This window comes from Salmo salar, chromosome ssa07, assembly GCF_905237065.1.
Source record: "Salmo salar chromosome ssa07, Ssal_v3.1, whole genome shotgun sequence".
In the NCBI taxonomy this organism is placed as follows: domain Eukaryota; kingdom Metazoa; phylum Chordata; class Actinopteri; order Salmoniformes; family Salmonidae; genus Salmo; species Salmo salar.
Genome location: NC_059448.1, coordinates 38,307,478 through 38,328,888, shown reverse-complemented (window position 1 = coordinate 38,328,888; position 21,411 = coordinate 38,307,478). Strand labels below are relative to the sequence as shown.

General features: G+C 44.1%; 2 protein-coding genes across 4 annotated transcripts in view; one reads left to right on the top strand and one right to left on the bottom strand.

The window, feature by feature from the left end:
- Positions 1–15,445, top strand: part of LOC106609237 (striatin-interacting protein 1 homolog) — a 45,868-nt gene extending 30,423 nt beyond the window's left edge. For 2 of the 3 annotated variants that reach the window (XM_014207792.2, XM_014207789.2), the window contains exons 7-22: positions 658–764; positions 2,209–2,336; positions 2,626–2,814; positions 3,205–3,255; positions 4,096–4,328; positions 5,291–5,356; positions 5,496–5,559; positions 6,015–6,086; positions 6,477–6,551; positions 6,730–6,827; positions 7,105–7,231; positions 10,536–10,636; positions 10,924–10,990; positions 11,185–11,289; positions 11,488–11,692; positions 12,227–15,445. In XM_014207792.2, coding sequence (XP_014063267.1) covers positions 658–764; positions 2,209–2,336; positions 2,626–2,814; positions 3,205–3,255; positions 4,096–4,328; positions 5,291–5,356; positions 5,496–5,559; positions 6,015–6,086; positions 6,477–6,551; positions 6,730–6,827; positions 7,105–7,231; positions 10,536–10,636; positions 10,924–10,990; positions 11,185–11,289; positions 11,488–11,692; positions 12,227–12,471 — 1,933 coding nt within the window. In that variant the 3' untranslated portion in view covers positions 12,472–15,445. The remainder of the gene's footprint in view (positions 1–657; positions 765–2,208; positions 2,337–2,625; positions 2,815–3,204; positions 3,256–4,095; positions 4,329–5,290; positions 5,357–5,495; positions 5,560–6,014; positions 6,087–6,476; positions 6,552–6,729; positions 6,828–7,104; positions 7,232–10,535; positions 10,637–10,923; positions 10,991–11,184; positions 11,290–11,487; positions 11,693–12,226) is intronic. The other variant, XM_014207791.2, reaches the window with a different exon arrangement.
- A 186-nt stretch (positions 15,446–15,631) lies between these two features.
- LOC106609241 (short transmembrane mitochondrial protein 1) lies at positions 15,632–19,591 on the bottom strand. Its single transcript, XM_014207795.2, has 3 exons — positions 19,182–19,591; positions 18,886–18,939; positions 15,632–18,200 (listed from the first exon to the last, which is right to left on the bottom strand). Exons 1-3 carry the CDS (start codon positions 19,194–19,196, stop codon positions 18,126–18,128), a joined length of 144 nt encoding a protein of 47 aa, XP_014063270.1. The 5' UTR covers positions 19,197–19,591; the 3' UTR covers positions 15,632–18,125.
- Between the last annotated feature and the right edge of the window lie 1,820 nt (positions 19,592–21,411).

The following is a 21,411-nucleotide window of genomic DNA, read 5'->3' as shown; positions in this document are numbered from 1 at the left end:
GAGAATCCCAGTGGAGAGAGGGGAGTCGGCCAGGCACATACAGCAAGGGCGGTTCGTCACTACAGTACCTTGCTGTTGACCTTCACACCCCTGGGCCAGACTACACTCAATCATAGGACCTACTGAAGAGATGAGTCTTCAGTAAAGACTTAAAGGTTGAGACTGAGTCTGCGTCTCTCACATGGATAGGCAGACAATTACATAAAAATTGAGCTCTTTAGGAGAAAGCCCTGCCTCTACCTGTTTGCTTAGAAATTTTAGGGACAATAAGGTGGGAAACCAAATAACACGTCCTAATAGCTTGTAGAAAATGGAGGCCATTATGGCTTGTTTTCCATCTTAATCAATGTGTTGATGCACAGGACACTGCCTCGCTAATGTTGTATAATTACTGTAGGGTGATTTAGGCTGATGCATTAGCTAGGCAAGTGCATGTGGAAAGGTGTGCAGCAGTATTAAGTATGCGCACACACACATTTACAGATTCACGCATACAAACTACACATAGGCAGACATAATGTATGCACAAGCACACATAGTTATGTTTTTGGAGCGGAGAGCCGTTCTACCTCAGTAGCTTACAGACTATTTGTCTTGATGCATGCATGCATGCACACACCTGTTCATTCTGACCTCTGACCTCTTGTGTTCCACTAGGGTCTTGCTAACCATCATGTACCTGATGGTGGAGACCATCCGTCTGCAGACAGAGGATGACAGGCCAGAGTGGAGAACTGCCAGAGAGGCCTTCAAGACTGAACTGGGTTTGTGTTTGTGCGTGTGTAGTTGTGTGTGCAGTGTAAGACTTTTCTTTAATTTCAACATTAAAACACTGTGAAATACACAGTAAAATACCTTAAATGTGTTTTACAGAATTAATTATGGTGCATTGTGGGTTAATGTTGTAAGCTGGGAAAGAGTATCTGACTCATTAAGATACTGTATGTTAATGTGTGCCTTGTAAGAGGCTATATTTGTTGCACAGGTGAGTGAGAATGCTGTACCCCCCCCAGAATACAGTAATATACAGTATATAAGGAATTCTACAAACCTTGTCCTGTAAATCTACAGTAATTTACTGGCCAATTGCTGCCTGTAATTGACTGTAATTCAGAATACAGTACCATACTGCATTTTTGGAGCGCCAAAAACCTTTTGACCACTAGTGGGTGCATGGTATTGTTGTGTCTTTTAAGAGGCTATATTTGTTGCTCCCTTTAGTGAGAATGCTGTACGAATTTAACTGATATGTGGAAGTGGTTCCCTAACAATATATATATATATATAGGGAACAGATCAGAGTTAGCCTGGCTGGCGTGACCCACATGACTACATAGCTCGTAGAGCTGGTGTCTGCTAGACGAGACTAGATCAGAGTGGCAGCGGGTCTTAAACCTTTAATGGTTGAATATTTAACCATGTTCATTTGATTTGTTTTGCCCTGTAATCACGGACAGTTTGGAAGCCTTTGATTAGGCCTGTAGAAGTGATATAAAGCACCTAGTATTCATTAATGTGCTGTAATATACAAATGCCTAGCAGCCAAACTTATTGCTCCAATCCCTTGTAATTACAGTAAAATACTGCAATAATTACTTTCTTACAGTTTATTAGTCACCTTTGCAGTATTGTGTTTAATTTCTTTGACATTATAGTCATTTACAGGAAGCTGGCATCAAGTTGCCCTGAATATCTCAGTAATGTATTGACACTATCCAGTAATAGTCAAAGATATATCATAAGATATCTTGTTTTAATTACTATTATTTTGAAGACCAGTATCCTATAACTACAACAATATTTTCAATAACGGTTACAGATACTTTTTACTTTGATCTTTTTTTCTCAACCCTGGATGAATGCACCGACTGTAAGTTGCTAATGACCAAAATGTAAATGAAAAAATGAAAACTTGCAAAGAACACTGGGTAATTACAGAAATATACTGTAATTGTAATTGGTACTGTAATTTAGATTACAGTAACTGACTTGGTACTGTAAATTAGATTACAGTAAAAATGTTGGTACCATAAAATGGATTACAGTAGCTGTACTGTAAAAGAAAGTAGAGTAACTTACTGGCCAATTGCTGCCAGTAAGTTACTGTAAATTATACAGGAAATGTTTTAGTGTGTGCACTGTATGTGTGCCATGTGTGTACTGTAGGTGTGTGCTGGCTGTTGACCCTTTCCTTCCCTCTAACCTCAGGTTCTCCTCTGTACAACGGAGAGCCATTTGCCCTGCTGCTCTTCACCATGGTGACCAAGTTCTGCAGTATGAACGCTCCGCACTTTCCCATGAAGAAGGTCCTGCTGCTGCTCTGGAAGACCATCCTGGTCAGTAAGCTGCAGCACAGACGCCATCGCCTGTCCCTTTAGTAGGCTAGCCGCTTCGCAACGGAGCTATTTCATCCACCGTTATGTTATCATCTATTGTACACTCAAAACACTTGTTAGAAGGATGTTAGAATGTTCTAGTCGTGTCAGGCTAGACTAGCTCCACAGTGAAATTGACGGGCTTGGAAACCGAGGTTTGCCAATATCTGCGTAGAGCTCTGTGCATGTGCGCTCATGTACGTCTCTATGGCTTTCTGTGTCCGTCTGTCTCTGTGTGTATGTGTTACAGTTCACCATGGGGGGCTTCGAGGAGCTCCAGGAGATGAAGGTTCGAGGCAGAGAGAGGCTGAGCCTGCCCCCCTTACCCGAGGACAGCATCAAGGTGGTCCGGAGCATGAGAGCAGCCTCTCCTCCAGCCTCGGCAATGGAGCTCATAGAACAGCAACAGCAGGCCAAGAGAGGACGCCGCAGCCGCAGGGTCCGTATTCTACCAATCATTCTATTATGCACATACTGTTCACGCTCTGTCCCCGGTGCTTTTCACATAGGCACACCTGTGCGTTAGACTCCCACTGGACTGAATACACACCTGATGTGTTCTAACAGTGAGCCTAACTGAACCCTGCGGTCACAGGGCATGGTGTGTGAGGCTAACAAGCATTGATCGCTCAGCCTGGCTATAGCAGTAGGAAATGTGACTAGGAACCATGTGCACGCCATCCGTGTACTGTGTTCCCCTGACAGTGGAGTGAATGACACGTTTGTTCTTTTAACTTTTTCCTCTAATCCCAACTGTGCTGTTTTTAGACTAGAGCTCTGACTTCATCAGGCTCTCACCCCCCCCCTCCTCTTCCTTGTGTCCCTGCAGAGTGCCTTTGTTGATAGCTTGGAAGGAGACAGTCCCTTTCCCAAGAAGCAGGTCTTTACCCACTTTCCCTCTGCATTTTCTCTGCCTTGGGCTGGTTCTTGCACCTTCTATTCCTCCACCTCTTTCGTCTCCTCTTCTTTCTCCTCTTCCTCTTATTCTTTCTCTTCTTCCTCCATCTCCTCCTTGTCCTCCTCCTCCTTCCTACTCCTCTTCCCCCTTCTTCTTCTCCTCCTTCACTGCGTCCTGCCATGGTATGGGTGGGTACAGAGGCAGGGCTGGCTGTGGTCATTGAGGTCACATGACGGGAGCTTTCCTCTAGTCTCTGTCTCCACTGAGTTGTTTAGCCGTCATCGTATCGCTGTAGACAACGGTTCACTGCAGCTTCTTTCCCAGCACAGAGCTGAATGGCTTGTTCTCCATGGGATACGAGTCGTAAAATTCTACCCCTGGTCACACCGCTTCCGTCCTCTCTGTTGCTCTCCTCACCACCACACACCTAACGACTAGTTACTACCAGCACACCACCGTACGTTACATTGCACTGGCGTTTCGCTGCTATTGAATGCAACCCCCCTCTGCTTGATGCTTGTTGCATTGATGATGCCTCAGTCCTTCATTAAAACTATCGAAGTGGCATGAGATTACTGGGTTTGTGTTGTATGACTGATATGGTTGTAAGTGGAATGTTTAACACTTGAATATGGAGTCGGGCCCAAACGTTCCTCGGGTTTTCTTTACTGGGAGTTTCTGTAGCCTTTTGTCTTGGAGTGCAGCCTTACGGTTGGTAAATCTGAGTATTGCTTGTGGTCGAAGTGGGAAGCCGGGGCCTAACCCTGTGTGTGTGAAGGGACGGCCTCTTTCATGCCCCCTGCTGGTTGTTCTGGGTTCCAGCCCCTGGTAAAGCAGGACAGCCTAGACACGTACAACGAGCGAGACCCCTTTAAGAACGACGACGCACGAGACGAGGAGGACGACGGCGAGGAAGCCGACAGTGGCATCGAGGGCGAGGTGGACCCCCTGGACCGTGATGTCATCATCCAGCCACCACCCCCACCGCCCCCGCTTAGACCCCCCACTGAGAGAGCATCCCTCCCCAAGGGTCTGCCCTGGGCCCCCAAAGTCAGGTAAGACTGGGAGGCCCACTTCCAAACAAACCTCTAGCCCCTCGCCATAACTCTTGACCCTTCTGTGTTTGCAAATCTGAAAGGATTGGATGGGTGTAATATAGCTGAAGCTCCCCAAACACTATCAGAAGGCAGGGTGGATCTATCACCTTATTGCTTACCTCAGATCTTCAAACTCAAGGGTTAACATTAAAAATAAAAAGTTTAGACTGGGTTCTAGTTTTGTTATTCAACACACTCATGCTGCTGATAGTGCCCCCTCTGTTCAGGAGAACTCAAAGTAACCCACCTCAGTCACTCATACAGTAACAGCCTGGTCCCCTAGCTCCCCCTCACAAGATGGCCTTCGTCTACACAGCTGTGTGGATAAGACCGACAGGGGGAGGCAAGGAAAGGACGGCCGCGAGCGACCCAGTCTTAGCTCTTAAACTCATGCATTATTCACCCCAACAGACCTGTGTGTGTGTGTGTGTGTGTGTGTGTGTGTGTGTGTGTGTGTGTGTGTGTGTGTGTGTGTGTGTGTGTGTGTGTGTGTGTGTGTGTGTGTGTGTGTGTGTGTGTGTGTGTGTGTGTGTGTGTGTGTGTGTGTGTGTGTGTGTGTGTGTGTGTAACCTTGAACCATAGCGCAGTGCTGGGATAATTTAGCACGAGGCGGAATTCCAGATCCCAATATCGAACAGAGTACAGAGGCAGCATTGAGCGTGACTGATGAGGCTTTAAGCATGAGATGCATCATCTGGTTAGCAGCCGTATGTCTTTGATCAGTCTGTCTGGATAGTATCGCTACAAGCCCGGGAAGCCAGGTTAGGAAACACAGTAGGTTTAGTAGTGTGATCAGTGAGAAGGTGGATCTCAGACTGGGGGTTAGTGAGGGGCAGCAGGCTTCAGGTGATTTGAGATGCCTGACCAGCTCCTCCCCTTTCTGTCTGTCTGTCTGTCTGTCTGTCTGTCTGTCTCGACAGAGAGAAAGACATCGAGCACTTCTTGGAGGCCAGCAGGAACAAGTTCATCGGCTTCACTCTGGGAAAGTGAGTGTCAATATCACTGTGTTCTATCTGAAAGGCTTGCTCCGTGTAGTACACTGCCATGTGTGGTCCTAGTTATGGCAGTGCCAGTGAATGTTCTCTCTCTGTTGCTGTGCTGAGTGGTGCTATGTTTGTTTTCTAGTGACACAGAGACACTAGTCGGTCTTCCTAGACCCATACACGAGAGTGTGAAGACCCTTAAACAGGTAAGGAGGAGAGAAATCAGTCTTATCATTCCTCCTCTATCCTCTCCTCTCAATCCCTCCATCCCTCTCTCTCCACCAGGATCGAGTGTTGAACTTCAATACTTCATCGCCAGTGTATTTGACCAGCTAGTCAATATCCCTGGACATCGACATCCCACTTAGAAATCAATTGTGTGTTTGAACTGACTGTGAAACACCTTTACACCGAGGAATGCCGTTCTGTGTGTCAATCTGTGAAGTCTAGTTAACGCCTGTTAAAAGCCTCTTCTGTTTACACATCGGGCGCTGTCTGACAAGTGATAGTCAGAAATTCTATAGTATATCGCCATGGTGATGTCTCATTGAAAAAGTGTGAAATGGAATGGATTGTGGTAACGAAGTGCTTTGCGCTGATTCTCATTGTGCTTTAGATCGTATTGTGGTGGCGTATAGGCTAACTCACCATTTCCCTCCAGCACAAATATGTCTCTATAGCCGAGATGCAGATCAAGAGGGAAGAGGAGCTTCAACAGTGCCCCATGACCCTGGTCAGTGGCGCTTCTCACTGTTTACTTTATATGAAATTACAGGAACTCCTCTCTTTTGAATGAGTTTAACGCTAGGCTAAAACAGAACTGGACAATGAAGTTGTGGGGGCTGTCATTGTTTTGACTCCTAGTTGCACCACACCTCCCCAAAGCGTCATGTCTGCTCAATGTCTATATTTATATTTTTAATGTGTCTTTGCAATGAAACTTTTTGTTTCTATTTTGGCCAGGTCTCTCTTGAAAAATAGATGTTTAATCTCAATGAGACTAACCTGGTGAAATAGAAATATGATCCTTCATTTTCTAAGTGTTGGAACAGGGCTTTGTGAGTGGAAACAAGTTGACTATAGACCATGTGTAACTCATATTGTGTGGTGTTGTGTTGGTCAGGGAGAAGAGGATGTGGATGAGACGCCCACAGAGATCCTGTATCTGGGAATGCTTCCTAACCTGTCTCAGTATGTGGTGAGGACATCTACCATTATATTTTGCTCCAACAAGACACTTCACATGGCATCATCTTATTTTGCATCTTGAAAATCACGCCTGCGCTGTAGATTTTTTTACTAAGTATTTGCTGTCTAGACCTGTCATGTTTCAGAGCTGAGAGGTTGAAAGCTAAAACCCACGTTGTATTTATCAGATTGCCCTTCTGAAGCTGCTGCTGGCTGCAGCACCTACCTCCAAAGCCAAGACGGACTCCATCAATATACTGGCTGATGTGCTGCCAGAGGAGATGCCGTATGTGTAATAGCCTTGTGCCTCTCCTTGTTCCCTCATAGTCATCTTTGCTGTTCAGGCTTAAGTTGGAAATTAATTTAGTTTGTTCAGAAATAAAGTCAATGACTATAGATTTGTCATGTCAAGAGAAGTTGTTGCTATGAATCACATAAAAGGTGTGTGTGTGTGTGTGTGTGTGTGTGTGTGTGTGTGTGTGTGTGTGTGTGTGTGTGTGTGTGTGTGTGTGTGTGTGTGTGTGTGTGTGTGTGTGTGTGTGTGTGTGTGTGTGTGATGGCAGAATCACGGTCCTCCAGAGCATGAAGCTGGGTATTGACGTGAACAGACACAAGGAGATCATTGTCAAGGCCATCTCTGCACTTCTGCTCCTGCTGCTCAAGCACCTGAAACTCAATCACATTTACCAAGTAAGCTACCTACTACCACTATCTGTCTTTCTTTCTCTCTACCTCTGTCTCTTTCTTTCTTTCTCTGTTTCCCACCTTTCCACCCTCACACACCAGGTCAGCCTCTATCTCTTGCTCTCCATCCCTTCCTCTCTCCCCCTCTCCTCCACCCCTTCAGGTCTGCTGCTGCTCTCTCACTCTCATATCTATTCCAGTGGTGTAGTGGAGGGCGAACGCAAGTATACGCAGTTTAACCGTTTTTGCAGTAAAATGCATTGAAAGTATAGAATGCATTACTTTTTTGACCACAACCGGCGATCAGTTTACCCAACTATTCTTTTAACCCCTACATCACTGGTCTCCCCCCCACACACCTTTCACACCCTCACACATTAGGTCAGCCTCCACTCTCACGCTTCTCCCAGCCCTCCACATTCACCACCACATTTCTCTCTCTTTCTCTCTTTATCTCCTCTCCCTGCCCCAGCCCCTTTGGCTCCTGGCAGCCTATAGACAGATCCTGCACTGGAATGATAGGCACACAGTCAAAGGTTCATACGTCTCCCCGCACGAAGAGAAGGCGATGGATAGAGGGAGGCAGAATAGAGAGAGAGGAGAAACGCCATCAGACAAGAAATGGGTACATAGCAGCACCATCCGTCTTCCAAAACGCAAAGCTGAGCTCCCTCCAAAATCTGCTCTTGTAAAGGATTATAATTCCGATTTATGGGGCGATTAGCTTCACTTATCGTCCTCCTACTACTGCTTCTCCCTGAGATGAGCGAGTGTGTCTCTCTTCAGCACGCAAAATCAAGCTCCTTAAAAAAGGGATTGGTTCTATATTTACTGTTTGGCACGCCACCGCTAGTGATGGGTAGTGAATCCTCTTCACAGAGAAATGGAGCATCTGCTCTTTTGAGAATAGTGTGCTTATACCTGGCTGCATCTCATACCTTGCAGCAGGTCAGGACTATTCTGTCAAATCCTAAATGAAAAAGGAGCTATTTCCCCATTTTTTTTTTAAAGGATGATAGATGAAACATAGCTGGATGTAAAATTATTGTAGCGCCATCTACTGCCCAAAATTATTACTTTCACGCTTATTTCCCACTACCAACTGTCAAAATGAAGCTTGCTACAAAGACGTATTAATGCAACTGCAGAACCCAGCTGAGTGAAAGGGTTTGAGTCTGCCTATGGCTCCTATCCTGCTGGCTCTTAGACAGTCGTGGCCCAGAGCTGAGTAACTCTAGGGAGAGCAGATTGGCTAAATCCTCTTATTGGAACCCCCGTCGTGAGAGTGTAGAGGGGTTGTCATTTCAGAGTGTCTTTTACACCCCAAAAATCGGACGATAGAATGCTTTCAATTCATATGCATACAGCTATAATAGTAGCTGTGCTAATAAAATGTGGTTTTGAACATTCTTTTGATGATAGTAAACGATTCCATAGAATGTACATTGCTCAAAAAAATAAAGGGAAAACTTAAACAACACAATGTAACTCCAAGTCAATCACACTTCTGTGAAATCAAACTGTCCACTTAGGAAGCAACACTGATTGACAATAAATGTCACATGCTGTTGTGCAAATGGAATAGACAACAGGTGGAAATTATAGGCAATTAGCAAGACACCCCCAATAAAGGAGTGGTTCTGCAGGTGGGGACCACAGACCACTTCTCAGTTCCTGTGCTTCCTGGCTGATGTTTTGGTCACTTTTGAATGCTGGCGGTGCTTTCACTCTAGTGGTAGCATGAGACGGAGTCTACAACCCACACAAGTGGCTCAGGTAGTGCAGCTCATCCAGGATGGCACATCAATGCGAGCTGTGGCAAGAAGGTTTGCTGTGTCTGTCAGCGTAGTGTCCAGAGCATGGAGGCGCTACCAGGAGACAGGCCAGTACATCAGGAGACATGGAGGAGGCCGTAGGAGGGCAACAACCCAGCAGCAGGACCGCTACCTCCGCCTTTGTGCAAGGAGGAGCAGGAGGAGCACTGCCAGAGCCCTGCAAAATGACCTCCAGCAGGCCACAAATGTGCATGTGTCTGCTCAAACGGTCAGAAACAGACTCCATGAGGGTGGTATGAGGGCCCGACATCCCCAGGTGGTGGTTGTGCTTACAGCCCAACACCGTGCAGGACTTTGGCATTTGCCAGAGAACACCAAGATTGGCAAATTCGCCACTGGTGCCCTGTGCTCTTCACAGATGAAAGCAGGTTCACACTGAGCACATGTGAGAGACGTGACAGAGTCTGGAGACGCCGTGGAGAACGTTCTGCTGCCTGCAACATCCTCCAGCATGACCGGTTTGGCGGTGGGTCAGTCATGGTGTGGGGTGGCATTTCTTTGGGGGGCCGCATAGCCCTCCATGTGCTCGCCAAAGGTAGCCTAACTGCCATTAGGTACCGAGATGAGATCCTCAGACCCCTTGTGAGACCATATGCTGGTGCGGTTGGCCCTGGGTTCCTCCTAATGCAAGACAATGCTAGACCTCATGTGGCTGGAGTGTGTCAGCAGTTCCTGCAAGAGGAAGGCATTGATGCTATGGACTGGCCCACCCGTTCCCCAGACCTGAATCCAATTAAGCACATCTGGGACATCATGTCTCGCTCCATCTACCAACGCCACGTTGCACCACAGACTGTCCAGGAGTTGGCGGATGCTTTAGTCCAGGTCTGGGAGGAGATCCCTCAGGAGACCATCCTCCACCTCAGCAGGAGCATGCCCAGGCGTTGTAGGGAGGTCATACAGGCACGTGGAGGCCACACACAGTACTGAGCCTCATTTTGACTTGTTTTAAGGACATTACATCAAAGTTGGATCAGCCTGTAGTGTGGTTTTCCACTTTAATTTTGAGTGTGACTCCAAATCCAGACCTCCATGGGTTGATAAATTGGATTCCCGTTGATTTATTCTTGTGTGATTTTTGTTGTCAGCACATTCAACTATGTAAAGAAAAAAGTATTTAATGAGATTATTTCATTCATTCAGATCTAGGATGTGTTATTTTAGTGTTCCCTTTATTTTTTTGAGCAGTGTATAAAAGAGGAGAAATCGGTCTGTTCCTGAACTCCGCAGGCTGCTCATAAAATATAGAAAGACTGGGGGGTTGGAGGATTTATCTTTTATTATTTAATAGCTATGCATTTTTCCTTATTAGGAATTAAAGGGCCATCGTGACTTAGTGCTTTATCTGGTCCTCCATGGTTCCTGTGCACTAAAGACAGTCAGTGACTTTGCAGTGACCTTGTACTTCCTGTGTCTTTTCTCTCTCTCTCTCTCTCTCTCTCTCTCTCTCTCTCTCTCTCTCTCTCTCTCTTCAGTTTGAGATTGTCTCTCAACACCTGGTGTTCGCTAACTGCATCCCACTCATCCTCAAGTTCTTCAACCAGAACATCCTGTCTTACATCAGTGCCAAAAACAGGTATGACTCGCTGACTACAACTAACAACCACTTAGTTTCTGCCACAGTGCCAGAGGTGCATCTGCACCCAGATAAAGGCATGGCTTCCATCTGCCAGGTATTTGTTTCCTGCTCATAAAAGACACAGGGGTAGAGGTGGAGTTGCCAAAACACGGGGGGTTCAGGTGTGGATGGTAAATGTGTCTCTCACCTCAATGACAGGTGTAACACCACTGTTAACAGGAAGATGGGCTGTAATAATCTTGTGTGTGTGTGTGTGTGATCTCCTCTGTGTGCTCACATTGTAGTATATGTGTGCTGGACTTCCCTCACTGTGTGGTCCACGAGATGCCTGAGCTCACGGCTGAGAGCTTGGTGAGTCCAGATCACAAACCCATGTGTTTACATCAGACTGTTCAAATTTTAAAGACCTGGCTATGGGTTTATCTGTTGGCTGTGATTAGACACTGGCCGTGTCCGGCTACCCATCCTAAATAGTAGGCAGGTTATATATGTGTTCTTTGTGGGCGTTTCAATTCTCCTAACCCTTTCTTTTCCTGTTATTGTAGGAAGCTGGAGACCGTAATCAGTTCTGCTGGCGTAATCTCTTCTCCTGCATCAACCTGCTGAGGATCCTCAACAAGCTGACTAAGTGGAAACACTCCAGGACCATGGTGAGAAAGACCTGGTGTTGCCTCTCTCTATGATCATATGTCCCTTATTCAGTGCCCACTTGTAGAGCCTATCAGATCCTTTCCGATCTACTAGAGTGCCTAGGGCGTACAGGCTAGCAGACGGTTTGGAATTCAGACTCGTGTCGGGACACTTTTGAGATGCACTGTGTCCTCTTCCACCTCCTCCTCCTCTCTCAGATGCTGGTGGTGTTCAAGTCTGCTCCCATCCTGAAGAGGGCGCTGAAGGTCAAACAGGCCATGATGCAGCTGTATGTCCTCAAGCTGCTCAAGATCCAGACCAAGTACCTGGGCCGCCAGTGGAGGAAGAGCAACATGAAGACCATGTCAGCCATCTACCAGAAAGTACGACACAGGCTCAATGACGACTGGGCCTATGGCAACGGTAAGATGCAAATAAACTTTTGAAAGCATACCTGAAGTCAACTCTTAATTCACTGGTGTGTAGGAGATGTGAAAGCTATGCAACGAATCAGAATGTGAATGTAATGATGTAGGTACATACTATATGCCTTTGATTAGGATCTCCGTAACTGAAAGTCCAATCACCCAACTACTGTAAGATAGCCGGTATCTAGGCCCGGTATCTGTTGCCATAGTAACCAAAACAGGAGCCAGTTAGAGGTGAGAGGCCCTCAGAGAAAAAGAGACGACTGTCTGTCATCACATGTCTCAGGTTCTATTCTCAATGGACCAGATAGACTGAGAGAGATCCCTTGGTCCCTCAAGTCCCTCTGCTGTAAATTGCAATCCCAGACTTGACTCTTTTCTCTGTATTGATTGACTATTGAGGTCTAACTCTCCTTTAACAACAGTATAAAAATCGACAGAGACAATGGAAAGGGTTATGTGGTGCTGTTCATCGAGTTAATAGACCTGCGAATAAAACTCTGCTGTTAATTGTTCTTTTGTCCTCCAGATATCGACGCGCGGCCGTGGGACTTCCAGGCGGAGGAGTGCGCCCTGAGGGAGAGCATCGAGAAGTTCAACAGCCGTCGCTACGACAAGAACCAGAACGGCGAGTTCGCCCCGGTGGACAACTGCCTGCAAAGTGTTCTGGGCCAGCGTGTTGAGCTGCCGGAGGACTTCCACTACAGCTATGAAATGTGGCTGGAGAGAGAGGTGTTTTCACAGCCTATCCAATGGGAAGGCCTACTACAATAGGCCCGATGAGGGGGGAGGACACGCATAGCAGGGACACAAGCCTACGACTACTGTGATCTTCATGTAAATATGTGGCAGAAGTAGAACATCTGTTTGCAATCACCTGTATCCATGCAGAAATTGTACAGTAATGATATAGACAGTAATAATGATGTCATGGCAACTTGGCAGGAGCAAGCTCTTACAGTACAACTATGTGGAATACTGTCACTATTCTGTCAGTCACGACAACCAATCCAACCACTATGTCCAAACCACCAGTACATTTTTTTTCTCACTCAATTTGGTTCGCTTCTGTGCTTTGTGGAATAATTAATTTAATATCCATGACGTGTCCTCTTTTTTTTTATGAAGATGTACATTTGAAGTACTGGCACTGTGTTTAGTTTATGTTGTAATGTTTTACATGTGTATTTACTTATGATTACAGCCATTATGTTTCAGTATGTAAATCTCATAGCTGCAGATGATATTGTGGTTGATATTTCTAGAAAAAAAATGCCTTTTTTGTCAAGAAAGTACTGTGTATTAACAGGCTAACGATTAAGTACCTTACTGTGATTGTTTTCAATTAAAATAGCAAAGAGCAATTTCTCAAGCAAGAATTTTGCCAGGACTGTCTGGAGTTGGTCTGAGTAGGGAGGGGGAAATTAGCTGTTATTGGTAGACAGGTTTTGAACTAATTTACCCCGCCTGTGGATGTCACCAGGCAGACCAAAACTCCATCCTACCAAAACAGGAAGAAACAGCTGTTACATTTAAAGGGCATTATCATCATTTTCACAGTTTCACAGTATTATTCCAACCTCAGTGTGGAAATATATATAAAACCCAGGATAGTGATGTTTTTGACTGCACTGAGCTTTAAGGGAGAATTTAACAACATTTCCCATTTCTAGATTAATAGTATTTTAATTTGTGTAATCACAAACAGATATTCCTGTAAGTCGTTGATCATAAACTAGATTCAGCCGCGGGATGATTTTCTTCTTCTTCAGCGGATGGTCAGGGGGCCGAAACATAATTACAAATAATTCGTAGACATAAAAAAAAAAACGGATATAGTATTTTACAAAGATAACTTGCTTACATTTGTATATGATCACATCTCTCTATTATGCGTGGGAATACTTGGCAAACAGATTTCCAAAATGAAAACCACATGGAGCTGATTTCCTATTGTTTTTCATGTTCAACAATGAGAAAAAAATAAGAACTTGGGGGGGGGGAATAGAATCTCCCGCTGTCCAGCTAGTGAAGGAACCCTGCTGTAGTATGTGGTAGTTCATTTATGTTTATAAAGGTCTGTGAAGCCTTAGGCCAGATAGAGAGAAAATAAAGGATAAGGACACAGGCAAACCTTTTGAGGCTAAGCTGACGGGTTTGACCAGGGATTTGGAGGCTTGAGGGGGTTCATCGGCCCAACGTGAGGAGGCTGTCTCTCGGTAAATCGATGGCAGTGTCCCTGACTCCCTCTGGGACCCTGAGGAGTCCTGTGTGCTTCACTCTCTGTCCTCCCAAAGGTGTCGTGGATGTCTTGGTTTAGCCCTCAGTCCACCTCCCCACTTCCACAGAGCAACACAGCAGCCAACCTTGAATAACAGCACAACGACTGAAGGGCTACAAGTGTCCTTGTGAGGCTATGATCTCCCTCACTGAATACACAGTAGTTGTCACACTATGGTGTTGATTTTTATGAGATCTGTTGTCTAGTCAAATTTATTTCACTGTAAAGTAGAACTACCTTGGGCTGTCAAGGCCAGTATGTATTCTCTGGTGAGTGTTCTGTAACTTTCTCTCAAGGTTATGGAACTTTCTCTGATGACACAAGCACATAAGACACGATCATGGTCACTTTTTCATACTATCTAGTGTAGACTTTAGTGTCTCTCTCTGGAGAATTTGTGTACTTTGTTGTATTATCTTCGTATTGTGTACTTTGTTGTATTATCTTCGTATTGAACGATGATCGTGTAACTGAATTGTGCTTCTTTGTGGAAACTTAAGTGTGCATGGCTGCAGTTTTATATTTCTATTTGAATATGTCATATTTAAAAGTGTATTCTGAAATTTGATACAATATTTCAAAATGTGACTTGTTAAAATTCTGTTTTTAGAACACAAATTCAAAATGTACTCACTCACCATTTGGTAGATGTAGGGTGTTTTGGTAAATGCACCAACATTATTGTCTATTGAGTCAGCACAATCTGGAGTATGTCTCAAAAGACATGTCAAGTTTGTCCCACACAGGTGAAGAGAAAGTCATTTGACCTTTACTTATGGGTTTTCTTGAATGCAAAAGATTTAAAAAAATAACTGCTTATCTTGAGGTTCTCAGGTTTTCAGTATGTACAATAATTTTAAAGTTCACGTTGTACAACTATGGTTTCCTCCTCACTACTTATACAGTATGTGAGTATGAATGCAACTGGTGGACTTGCAATATCATGGTAATAACAATCTAAGCATTGAAAAGTAGTCTACACTTGGATTGGCACAAACAGTAACCTAGCACAATGTTGATCATTTCTTTACACTTTTTGTTGCAGTTACTTTTTTTCAGAAACCCTATCATGTGACAAAGTAATGAGTGCCAGTTTTGATTATAAATGAATGCCTTACTCAGAGCACCTCTCATTCAAAACAACGCAATATCTCTTTTTCTACCGGAAATTGTACAATCGCTGGAAATACTCTACAGTACATGTATGTATGTATGTTTGTTGAGTTCTGGCACAGTTGGAGGAAGTGTTCCTAAATGTTTTTTGCAGTGTTTGGATATTTCTATTTGTGTTTTTGTCATAATTATAGGATAGTGTAATAATAATATTGATTTTGTTCAGGGGTATGTACAATCACTGTCCTGTACAGAGGCATTATTCCGTTGAAAGACATATCGGAGTTGAAACTTGTAAGATAATTCTGTCCTTCATATTCTGTATTTTCTAAATAAAGAGATCACTGGTTTTAATTTGTATACATTTATTATGGATAATGTTTATGAAGTCTAGACTCCAGCCCTTTTTAGAACCTATTCAGGACAGTGTTGTCTGACTGATGTGCATTCATTTACATTTACATTCCACACAAGGTTTCAATGGAGATCAAGTAGTGTGAGAATACGTGATGTTTTCTTGTCTGAAAGTGTTTTTTTTTAATCCCAAAGTTAAAAAGGTAAGCAAAATTGTTCTCCCCTTGGTATAGGTCTATTTATTGATAGTGATTAAGGAATGGTCTTTTTGTAATTTAATATTCATGATGCCAGGAGATAAGCAGATTACCATGGTGATGAAAACAAATTATTTGTGGGAGACAAAGGACGTGTGATACAACAACTAACGTCATGCCCAGCTGCACAGAGGTGGGGGACAACCTTGTAAAAGCGGCTGCCTATTCAAAACGTCAAGAACAAGCATAGGCTCTACTACAACAGGATACAAACACATGGGATGTCGTCTCTCTGATAGACTTTTACGCCGAAAGGTTGGTAAGCGTAACTATTTCTATTACAATTCTAGGTTCTTTCAATACTTGTGTGATTTCATTTCACATAAAAAATTGCTTTCACTTGTTCACAAGGACCTAATAGAAAAATGCAACTTGGTAAGGTTTGGGATGTGGGCATACATCATTTACTTAAAAAGTAAAAGTAACCTATTTGTGTGAGGTCCCTGATGTTTCCAGGTTTCTTCGTTGACACATTTGCAGAGAATGAACAATCTCACAAATCATATAGGAGAGGAATGTGTCCACATAATGGTACAGTAAATTTGATGCAGTTGTTGCGTACATTGATCACTGGTCAAGGGTGCCGTGTAAAGCAAGTAGCCTACATTACTAAAACGTACTGCTTCACATGAACTTTCCATGTTATCTATACTGATTATCAAATGGTTTGTCCACAGCCTACACAATCAAGAAAATCAACAGAATCCAGAAAGTCAAGGTCACATAGTGGCAGGCCTGCCAAAAAGGCTGAGAGTAGAAGGTCATCCAAGAGATCAGTCAGTGCCAAAGCCACCAAGTCAGAAGTGGACATTCTCAGTCCAGCATCCATGCAGAATGTTTACTACATTTCACACAATGCAGTTGACTGTCTGGAGTTCCGAGGCTTTGGATGGCCTGAGTCAACAAAAAAGAAAATGGAAGGAATGAAGAGCAAGAAAACAAAAAGTGATTCTACCATAAACCTTGCCAAGACCAAAACAAACATTATCATAGTTTAGTACGGGCTCTATTCAATCCGCATGGCGGAAATCCAGCATTACAGCGTGATATAAATGTAAAGGCAATGTTCCCGATCAGTGGAGGCTGCTGAGGGGAGGACAGCTCATAGTAATTGCCCGGAATGGAATGGTTTTACACCATTCCAGCCATTATGAGCCCTCAGCAGTCTCCACTGTTCCCGATTTAGCAGAGACTGCATTCATGCTAAACGCTGCTTATTTTGGCTAAATAGGAAATGACCTTTACATTGCAGAATCTCTAACACTTCAGTTTAACAGATTATAATGTAGTTTTTAGTCAAATTCAAAATATAACTTTGGTGACCTCTGGTGGATTGGTTGTTATTTACAGAAAAGAGGGGAACAAAAACATTGACCTATGTTGACCACTGCTGGCATGCCATACCCAGATGCTCTCAAGAAAAAAAAATTGCTGCGACGCGTGTGAAGAATGCTTCTCTCGATAATGGAGGTTAAGCATAAACATGGCAAGTTAGAATAACTATCCTACAAAATAGGGCCTCACGAGTGGCGCAGAGGTCAAAGGCACTGCTAGCTGTGCCACTAGAGAACCTAGTTCGTGACCGGGTGACCCATTGGGCGGGGCACAATTGGCCCAGCGTCGTCCGGGTTATGGGAGGGTTTGGCCGGCAGGGATGTTCCTGTCCTATCGCGTACTAGCGACTCCTGTGGCAGGCCGCAATACACGCTGACACGGTTGCGGAGTGTACGGTGCTTCCTCCAACACATTGGTGCGGCTGGCTTCCGGGTTAAGCGGCGTTGTGTCAAGAAGCAGTGCGGCTTGGTTGGGTTGTGTTTCAGAGGACGCACGGCTCTCGACCTTCGCCAAACAATGCAATTTACATGAGTGACTCATTCTCAATACCATAACACCCACAGAAATAGAATCCATAGAACAGGCCTCCCAATTCAATATAACATCACTCAAAAGCTGTAACTGCACTATTTAGTTGGCAAAAATGACAAGAGAATATTGTGAAAATGCCATGTTTAGACTTGATATAAATGCAATTGCCAGTGCCCCACCCAGCTGCTTGCGAGGATAAGGCCAAGGTTTCTGAAGTGTATTAGATCCCACAGCAGTTAGCCATCTTCACATATCCACTCATAAATAGAACCCTCTTAATATTATCTTAAAAATGTAGCTAAGCGCTTTAAGAATACAAAAAAATTAAAATAACACTGGACCAGTCCAGGCACTGTAAAAACCCTGATTAGAGAATCGTTTTTTACAATTTATTCCTCTGCCAGTGTAACCTTAGTGCACATTGCTTTTAATAGCAAAGATTAAATTAGATGAAAAAAGATATGTCCTTTGCGGTGTGCATTTTGTTGTTCCAATAGTCCCCATCTCTTCAATCTGCCTCTGATCAACAACATGGATAGAAAGAAACAGTCTCTTCTTTAATCTGCTGGAGGTTTCTTCTTTGCTGCCACATCCTTCTTGAAGGCTTCTATCTTTTTGGAAATGTTGGGGACCTTAAACAGAGGTGGAGCAATCAGAGAAGAGTGCCAAAAAGAAAAAGTTCAATGACATAGGCCTATTGTGTTTTATGTAAATACACAGGGGAACCATCGACACTGACTGACATCTATAGTGGGTTGTTCCCTAGCGGACTAAACTCCACCGTGAAGGAAATTCCTGATGACTCTGCCAATGGAGTGGAGCCGAGACCAGGCTTGGTGGAATCCAGCTCTGACTACTTCGATTTGCCCAAGGTCAATACTTTAAAAAAAAATTGAATTATTAAACGCCTACCTGTTAGTCCTCTGTTGTTGCACGCCTTTCTTTTGCTGAAATCCATACTTTTTCAATCGAAGTTAAACTACAACCAGACTGTTTGCTCATCGCTGTTGCTCTAAGATGTCAACACAGCGCAAATGCGCATGTGTCGCCAATTGAACGTCAACAAGGAAACAGTTGGTGGTTGTATTTGATTAACGTTTATTGAAAAAAAGTATTGATTTCAGCACAAACAAACAAAATCAGGCAACTACATAGGTACAAGGTAGGCGTTTCATAATATAATGATTTTTTTGGTTTTAAGTATTGACCTTGTCGATGTAGTTAGAGTTAGACTCCACAAAGCCTCGTCTCTGCTTCACTCGGTTGGTAACGTTAGTGGAGTTCAGTCCACGGCGCAAGTTGCTCCTCTTAGTATACCTCGTAGTTTTGAGCGAGGTACATCCCAACAACGTTTCCCAAGGTAAACCCAGCCTGCAAGATTAGAAATAAAAATTGTTATTCAAGACGGAATACATGCTATTGTTTTTACTAGCTAGGTCAGCAGCATTGACAATGCATAGTTATGATAGCTAGCACACAGCATAGTTATGATAGCTAGCACACAGCATAGTTATGATAGCTAGCACACAGCATAGTTATGATAGCTAGCTACAGTAGCCCATCAATACGCAGAAAGTTTGCAACATATCGTTTTCATTTCGACATCAACTCACCAGGAACTGTAGCATGGTCGTGTCTAACGAAGGAGACAATATTTTATGTATTTTAGCAATCCAGTTGGCAGTTCCAAAGTTCAGTCGAACCAGCTAGCAATGTCATCAACAGCGTATAATGCGCATGTCATGTCGCCTTCAAAAAGCATTTATTGGCCACGACCCGTCTACAAGGTTTCTGTCATCTACGCGGATGCTGTGTGGTTAAAACAGTTACTTCTTATTCGGTGGGGTTTATCGGCGGTTGGCATCCAACGTTATGGTGCATTACCTCCACCTACTGTACTGGAGACCACACCCGATTAGCCACCGGGAGAAACGAATTCCTACCTGCCAGCTCCGTTGCTCTTAAAAAATAGTATCTAATGGCATTCTACTCAATATACTTTTAAAACTAATTTCCTGTATCCCCTTCTCCCTCATACTAGATCTCAGCCTCCCGCTTTTCCTTTGATACTGCCCACACCTTAGCAATACATGCTCCACGGGCTCCGTTTCCTGGCAATAATCACACTTTCTTGTTCGAAGCTTTCAAATCAAATCGAATTTTATTGGTCACATAGGCATATTTAGCAGATGTTATCGCGGGTGTAGCGAAATGATTTCCGATCACATTTAAGGTCTTATTCAACCGGCTGTGTCCCACCCGTAATCTTGTAAAAAATAAATAAGTATCCTCTTTTCTCTCCCTTCCTGCCGTCCTTCCTGACTTTCCACTGTATTTGAAATAAATGCCTGCCCAAGTATCTTTATTCCACTGCTCCTGCCGTCTCTGCACCACCACTGTCCATATCAGGGTTTTTGCCTCTGCCTTGCTCATTGAAACGACATCCCCACTATTAAGTGCTTGTGGTGTCAGGGAAATAACCTCACACTCAACATTAACAAAACAAAGATGATCGTGGACTTCAGCAAACAGCAGAGGGAGCACCCCCCTATCCACATCGACGGTTAAGTTCCTCGGCGTACACATCACGGACAAACTGAAATGGTCCACCCACACAGACAGCGTGGTGAAGAAGGCGCAACAGCAACAGCGCCTCTTCAACCTCAGGAGGCTGAAGAAATTCGGCTTGTCCCCAAAAACACTCAAATGGGCTGTATCACCGCCTGGTACGGCAACTGCTCCGCCCACAACTGTAAGGCTCTCCAGAGGGTAGTGAGGTCTGCACAACGCATCACCGGGGGCAAACTACCTGCCCTCCAGGACACCAACACCACCCAATGTCACAGGAAGGCCAAAAAGATCAAGGACAACAACCACCCAAGCCACTGCCTGTTCACCCCGCTATCATCCAGAAGGCGAGGTCAGTATAGGTGCATCAAAGCTGGGACCGAGAGACTGAAAAACAGCTTCTATCTCAAGGCCATCAGACTGTTAAACAGCCATCACTAACATTGAGTGGCTGCTGCCAACATACAGACTCAATCTCTAGCCAGTTTAATAATAACAAATTGGATGTAATAAATGTATCACTAGTCACTTTAAACAATGCCACTTTATATAATGTTGACATACCCTACATTACTCATCTCATATGTATATACTGTACTCTATACCATCTATTGCATCTTGCCTATGCCGTTCGGTCATCGCTCATCCATATGTACATATTCTTATTCATTCCTTTACACCTTGTGTGTATAGGGTAGTTGTTGTGAAATTGTTAGATTACTTGTTAGATATTACTGCATGGCCGGAACTAGAAGCACAAGCATTTCGCTACACTTGCATTAACATCTGCTAACCATGTGTATGTGACCAATAAAATTTGATTTGAGTACATTAACTGCCTCGTTCCCCTCCACCCCCACATGGGCTAGGACCCAAGTAAATGTTATCTGTATACCCATTTGTCTAATCCTGCCATGGGTTTGTAGTACCTCATAAAGCAGGTATTGTCTACTACGTGATCTAAAGGACTGGAGACTCAAACACTACACATTAATCAGAGCAAATAAATACATTTCCTGCCACCCCACATTCCTGCACTACAAATGCTGACCCAGTGCATCCTGTCCTTGAGTCTTTTGAACCATCTGTGTAAATGGCCACAAAATCCTGATACACAGTATCCAGATGTCTATTAAACAAATCTTTCCGTAGTCTCTCCTACTTCTAGATCAACTACTGGAGATGGGAGTAGCCATAGTGGATTTACAGGAATAGCTACCGTTAGACTAAACTCCCTTCCATACAGTAATCTCCTTCACCTGGGTATTACCGACC

Excerpts from the sequence above, each read along its gene's own strand:
- LOC106609241 (XM_014207795.2), bottom strand. Across the intron at positions 18,201-18,885 it reads ACCTCGCTCAAAACTACGAG|GTCCCCAACATTTCCAAAAA; the intron begins GTATACTAAGAG and ends CCTCTGTTTAAG.